Source organism: Eimeria maxima, genomic scaffold (genome assembly GCF_000499605.1).
Source record: "Eimeria maxima Weybridge genomic scaffold, Emw_scaff380, whole genome shotgun sequence".
Classification (NCBI taxonomy): domain Eukaryota; phylum Apicomplexa; class Conoidasida; order Eucoccidiorida; family Eimeriidae; genus Eimeria; species Eimeria maxima.
In genome coordinates this window covers 1-7,083 of record NW_013563829.1, presented here as the reverse complement: position 1 = coordinate 7,083, position 7,083 = coordinate 1, and the positions used below count along the sequence as shown (strand labels likewise).

The window sequence follows — 7,083 nt, the reverse complement described above, 5'->3', positions numbered from 1 at the left end:
TATTTATTTATTTATTTATTTATTTAGTTAGTTAGTTAGTTAGTTAGTTAGTTAGTTAGTTAGTTAGTTATTATTTATCGGTTATGCTTTCAGCAGCAACACCAGCAGCAGCAACACCAGCAGCAGCAACACCAGCAGCAGCAACAGCAGCAGCAGCAGCAGCAACAGCAGCAGCAGCAAGCTCTGTGTGCTTTTTGTCCTATAGAGGCTGCTGCTAACACATTCATTAGTTAATTTGCTGCTGCAGCAAACAGCAGCTAACAGTTAAATCTGCTGCTGCTGCTGCTGCAGCAGCTGCTGCAGCAGCAGCTGCTGCTGCTGTGCAATTGCTGCTAGTGTTCCGTTATTGCTGCTGCTGCTGTTCTCTTATTGCTGCTGCTGCTGTTTGCCGGGGTTAAAACTACTAGTAGTGGTGTGCTGCTGCTGCTGCTACGTGCTGCTGCTGCTGCTGCTACGTGTGCTGCCGCTGCTACGTGTGCTGCTGCTGTTACGTGTGCTGCTGCTGCTCCGTATGCTGCTACTGCAATCTTAAGTAGCCCACTGCAGCAGCAGGAGGGGGAGACTGTCTATCCCACCGAGCTGCTGCTGCTGCTGTTGCTGCTGTTCCTGCTGCAGCAGCTGCTGCTACGGCTGTTGTTGCTGCTTCTTCTGCTCTTGTTGCAGCAGGTGCTGCTGTCATTGTTGTTGCTGCTGCAGCAACAGTAGCATGGGAACGAGAAGAGCAGCAAGACAGCAGCAAGGAGGGAGGACTTGCTGCTCGTCTCTGTGGTATGTGTACACCTCACAGCCGCAGCTGCTGCTGCAGTGTTCTGCTGCTGCTGCTGCTGCAGCAGAACAGCAACATTAGTAGTATGACAGCAACAGCAGCAAGTCAACAGCAGCAGCAGCAGCAGGTCAACCATAGAACAGCTACACCGTAGAGCAGCAGCAACAACAACAGCAGCAACAGCAACAGCAGCAGCAGCAAAATAACAGCAGCAAAGATAAGATGTATGTGTTTTATTTATTTATTTATTTTTTCTTCTCCTTCTTGCTGCTGTCGTGGGGCCGCTGCTGCAGCATACAAAAGCAGCAGCAGCAGCAACAGCAACAGCAACAGCAACAGCAGCAGCAGCAGCAGCAGCAGGAAACATAGGAAGGAAAGCAGCAACAGCAGCAAAAAAGTAATTGGCTTGTGTGTGATGACTTATAAGTAATAAAAATGCATTGAAGATTTGCTGCTGTTGCTGCTGTTGCTGCTGCTGCTGCTGTTGCTGCTGCAGTGTTGTTGGCTCGTCGAGCGGGTTGCTGCTGTTGTTGCTGCTGCTGCTGCTGCCGCTGGATGCTGCTGCTGCTGCTGCAGCAGCAGCAGCAGCAGCAGCTGCTGCCCACAGATAGAACTTTGCAATTGAGAGGAATATAATAAAAGAAGATTGGCTTAGGTTGTCTTTGCCTTGTTATCTCTTTATCTGCCCCTTTGCTGCTGCTGCTGCTGCTGCTGCTGCTGCTGCTGCAACTGCTGTTGCTGCTGCTGCTTGTATTGTTGCTGCTGCTGCAATTGCTGCAGCAGAAGCAAAACCCTTTTTTTTTCTGCTTTTATACAACTTGTTATATTTATATTATTGCATGCAGAGGTGCCTATACACCTGAACTATCTGCTACCTTCCTTTATATAGGAGCAGCGGCCGCCTCAGCAGCAGCAGCAGCAGCAACAGCAGCAGCAGCAACAACAAGAACAGCAGCAAGAGTAGCTATAGCAGCAGGAGCAACAATAACAACAACAACAACAGCAACAGTTGTAGCAGCAGCAACAAGAACAGCAGCAGCACAAGAAGCTGCAGCAGCAGTTGCAGCTGCAGCAGCAGCAGCAGCAGCAGCAACAAGAGGGACACAATTGTCTCGTGTATAGATTAGAGGTCAAGACTGCAGCACGTGTCAGTCTTATCTCCTCTAACACTCTGCTGCCTGCAGCAGCAGCAGCAGCAGCAGCAGCAGCTGCAACAGCAAGAAGAGCAGCAGCAGGATAAGGACACCAGCAAGAAGAGGAACAGCAGCAACAACAGCAGCAGCAGCAGCATCTGCTGCCATGCCAAGATGCCGTCGTTAAGGGATGAGATTTCTTTTGGTGAGTTAGGGTTTAGGGTTTACTAGGGTTTAGGGTTTACTAGGGTTTAGGGTTTATTAGGGTTTAGGGTTTATATGTGTCCCTGTCTCTCTCTCTCCCTCCTCTCTCTCTCTCTCTCTCCTCTCTCTCTAGGGTTTAGGGTTTATATTAGGGTTTAGGGTTTATATATCCCTTAATAATAACGACATACCTTCCTCTCCTCCCTCTCTCTCTCTCTCTCTCTCTCTCTCTCTCGTTCCTCCTATCTCCTTCCGTATGGATATAACCATTTATTTTGTTCCTTTTTATGTTATGTATGTATTAATTTATATAATATTGTATAATAGAATATATTCGTAAAGAAAAAAAGGGTTTAGGGTTTAGGGTTTAGGGTTTAGGGTTTAGGGTTTCTATACGATTTGTATAGAAAAAAGGACTGCTGAGGCCCATAGAATTCGAGCCAAATATCCAAATCGAATTCCCGTTATTTGTGAGAAGGCACCAAGATCTGATCTACCCGTCATAGAAAAAAAAAAGTATATTATTATTTATTATTATTCCTGCTGCTATTGCTGTTGCTGCTCTTGCTGCTGCTCCTTGCTTGTTTGTTTGTTTGTTTGTTTGTTTGGTTGGTTGGTTGGTTGTTTGCTGCTGCTGCTGCTGTTGCTGCTGCTGTTGCTGCTGCTGTTTATCACTTTTCCCTTATCCCCCAGCCTTATTACCCTCACGAGTATAAATAACAACACAAAGAAGAAGAGCAACCCCACCCTTATAACCCATCAATATGATGGTATTATTGAGTATAATAATAATAAATAAATAAATAAATAAATAAATAAATAAATAAATAAATAAATAAATAATTCTTTTTTTTGTTTATGCAGATTCTTAGTTCCTATGAATATGTTAGTAGGTGAATTTAAATATATTATACATAAACATATAAATCAATGTGCAACAAATCAAGGAAATCCTCTTACCCATGAGAAAACAATTTATTTATTTGTTGAGAATACAGCACCTAAGGCAGGTGCACTTATACAAGAAATATATGAGCAACATGTTGCTGATGATGGATTCTTATATGTTGAATATTCTGCTGAGAATACACTTGGATAATTATAACAGCAGCAACAGCAACAGCAGCAGCAGCAGCAACAACAACAATCGCTTCTTTGCTGCAGCACCAAAAATATAAATTATATATGTATATGTATATATATAAATAACATGTTGCTAATGGATCTATTCCTTTATATTGAATATAGTGCAGATAATACACTTGGGTTATTCTCCTGCTGTTGTTGTTGTTGTTGTTGTTGTTGTTGTTGTTGTTGTTGTTGTTGCTGCTGTTGCTGCAGCAGCAGCAGCAAGAACTAACGTCGTGCTGTAGCAGGAAGATGATATATGATGAATATATATATGCATCTAACGTGTTGCTGATTATGGATACTCAGCAGAGAATACACTGGGATAATTGTGCTGCTGCTGCTGCTGTTGCTGCTGCAGCAGCAGCAGCAGCAAGAAGAAGAAGAACGGTGTCTTTGGTGCAGCAGGAGAAGAAGAAATCATGATTATACAGCAGCAGCAGCAGCAGCAGAAGAGCAGCAGCAACAGCAGCAGCAGAAGGATTATTATAGCTGTGTATTGTATGTAGAGGTATTTGCTGCTGCTGCTGCTGCTGCTGCTGCTGCTGAATATTTACATTATTTATTATATACCGTAAGGATATACAGCTAGAGCTGTTGCTGCTGCTGCTGCTCTTGGTGCAGCAACAGCAGCAACAGCAGCAACAGCAGCAACAGCAGCAGCAGCAGCAGAATTTAGCAGCAATGGCAGCAGAATTTAGCAGCAATGGCAGCAACAGCAGCAATGGCAATGGTGGCATATATGTTGTATAAATAATAAATAAATAAATAAATAAATAAATAAATAAATAAATAAATAAATTAATTAATTAATTAAATAATTAAATGAAAAAGGAGACAAAAGGAGACAAAAAAGAGACAGGGGTAGAGGCACATTATTATATAAGCCCCTGTCTGTCTACCTGCTGCTGCTGCTGCTGCTGCAGCAGCAGCACCTGTTGCAACAGATGCTGCTGCTGCTGCTGCTGCGGCGGCGGCAGCTGCTGCTGCAGCGCGTTGGATGATTCTTATAAGAGAGAGAGTAGCCAGCAGCAGCAGCAGCAGCAGCAGCAGCATGAATGCATGCATGCGGTGTATGCAGGAAGAGGAAAGGCCTAAACTATCAATACGGACAGCTCAGCAGCAGCAGCAACAACTGCTGCTGCTGCTGCTGCAGCAACAGCAGCAACAGCAGCAGCAGCAGCAGCAGCAGTTGGCTACCCTTTTGCTTTGTTGTATTTTTAGGGTTTGTTTTGCTGCTGATGTTGTTGATAGAGATTGGCATTCGTAACTTTCTCCACTGTACAGCAGCAGCAGCAGCAGCAGCAAGAGCAACAGCAGCAGCAGCAGCAGCAGCAGAAGCAATAGTTGCTGCTGCAGTTGCTGCTGCTGTTTCTATTGATAGTCTGCTGCTTGCTGCCTTCCTGTCTCTTCTTAACTAAATGATCTCCTGCTGCCGCAGCAGCAGGAAGTTTGGCTGTTTCCTTCTCAGCAGCAGCAACAGCAGCTGCTGCTGCAGCAACATCTACAGCAGCAGCAGCAGCAAACAAGCTGCTGCTGCTGCTGCAGCAGCAGCAGCAACTTGTTTGCTGCTGGGATATGGCGGGAGACAGAGAGAGGAAAAACTTTTTGGTGTTTGCACAGAATTATTAACTTATGCTCCTTATTGCAGCAGCAGCAGCAGCAGCAGTAGCAGCAGCAGTAGCAGCAGCAGCAGCAGTAGCTGCAGGAGCGGCAGTAGCTGTAGCAGCAGTAGCAACAGTAGTAGTAGTAGCAGCAGCAGCAACAGCAGCAGCAGCAGTAGTAATAGTAACTGTTGTTGTATTAGGGGTTGTACTAGTAGTAACAGCAGAAGCAACAGCAGCAGCAACAGCAACAGCAGCAGCAGCAACAGCAGCAATAGTAGAAGCAGCAGCAGCAGCAGAAGAAGAAGCAGCTGCAGCAGAAGAAGCAGCAGCAGGAGCAGCAAAAGGTTGTCTATTGCTTATAGAAGGACACCAAGTACATTTATCTTTTTTTGTTTATTATTTTATTAATAAATAAATAAATAAATAAATAAATAAATATAAATAAATAAATAAATAAATAAATAAATAAATAAATAAATAAATAAATAAATTTCTTATTTGTTTATAAAATGACAAAAAAAAAGAATTTATTAACAATGCTAGGCGTATGCATGCATGCAGCAGCAACAGCAACAGCAGCAGCAACAGCAGCAGCAGTAGCTGCAGCAGCAACAGCAGCAACAGCAGCTGCTGCTGCTGCAGCTGTTGCTGTTTTATGCCTTATTACTAATAGTAAATAAAATATATTATTTATGTTGCTGCTTATTTGCTGCTATTTACTTTGCTGCTGCTGCTTGCTGTTGGTGCTGCTGCTGCTGTTGCTGCTTCTGCTGCTGCTGCTGCTGCTGCTGCTGCCTTTGTCTGTTTGTTCTCTTGCCCTTGCGGTGCAGCACGTCTCCTAGCAGCAGCAGCTGCTGCTCCTCCTCCTCCTGTTGCTGCACCTCCTGCACCACCACCACCACCTGCTGCTGCTGCTGCTGCTGCTGCTGCTGCTGCTGCTGGTGGTGGTCGTTGTATAGGTTGTGTCTTAGCAGCAGCAAGCATAACCATACCTCTCTTACGAATAAGGGCCCCCTTTCTTGCTGCTGCTGCTTCCCTCTCCTTATCTGCTGCTGCTAGCTGCTGCTGCTGCTCCTCTGTTAGCGTCTTTATGCCGCAGCAGCCAGGGGCCCAACTATCTTGGGTACCGGGTAACGGCATTGTTACTGTTTCCCATCCAGTTACTACAGGGGGCCCCCCACCTTGGGGGCCTCCACCTATGGGGGCCCCCCCACCTATGGGGGCCCCCTGGGGGCCCCCCGCATAGGGTACAGTAGTTGGCTCCCCTGGGTCAATAGTAACTTGAGAGATACGTATAAGATTAAGGAGACAATGTGTTGCTGCAGCAGCAGCAAAAGAGAGACACTGCCTATCTGCTGCTCTTTTATTAAGGAGAGCAGCACCAGCAGCAATAAGTAGATCTATTATTGCTGCTGCTGCTGATTCTCCTGGTGTCTGCTCTTCTTCCCCTCCTTCGTGCTTCCTATTCTTAGGGGATATACCTGATGGGGCCCCACGGGGGCCCCTCTGCTTTGCACCTCCTGCTGCTTGTGCTGCAGCAGCAGGTGCAGCAGCAGCCTTCGCTGATGGAGGAGGAGACATCATCGGGCCTTACTAATAATAATAAAATAGCAGCAGCAGCAACAGCAACAGCAACAGCAACAGCAGCAGCAGCAGCAGCAGCAGCAGCAACAGCAACAGCAACAGCAGCAGCAGCAGCAGCAGCAGGCTTATATACACAAGTGACCCTCTGTATGCACCAGTTAAGAAGATCTATGCACACGCTCTTGCTGCAGCAGCAGCTGCTGCTGCTTCTCCTGCTGTTGCTGCTGTTGTGGTTGTGCTGCTGCTGCTGGCGTTGTGATGCTGCTGTTGGTGCTACTGTTGCAGCTATGCTGCTGCTGCTGCTGTTGCTGCTGCTGCTGCAGCTGCAATATTATTGTGTTGCTGCTGCTAGCAGCTGCTGCTGTTTATTATTTATTATTAATAATAAATAATAAAATAAATAATAAATGTTTATTTTACTAATTAATAATAATTATTTATATTAATATTTATTAATAAGAAGATCTTTTTTTCTTTTTTTTTTGCTTGCTGCTGCTGCTGCTGCTTCCTTATTACCTACTTGGGGGGCCCCCTAAGCAGCAGCAGGGGCCCCCCTCTATTAATAAAGAAATAAATTGAAATATAAATCAATTTAATATATAAATACAATAATAATATTTAATATGTCGATAGAGCAGCAGCAGGTCGTCGACGACGACGA

At 45.3% G+C, this 7,083-nt stretch overlaps 1 protein-coding gene across 1 annotated transcript; it reads right to left on the bottom strand.

Moving 5' to 3' along the window:
* Positions 1-5,540: 5,540 nt before the first annotated feature.
* Positions 5,541-6,419, bottom strand: EMWEY_00030800 (hypothetical protein, conserved; the record flags this gene model as incomplete). The annotated part of the gene is made up of 1 exon (XM_013478302.1): positions 5,541-6,419. One exon carries the CDS (start codon positions 6,417-6,419, stop codon positions 5,541-5,543), a length of 879 nt encoding a protein of 292 aa, XP_013333756.1.
* Positions 6,420-7,083: the final 664 nt, after the last annotated feature.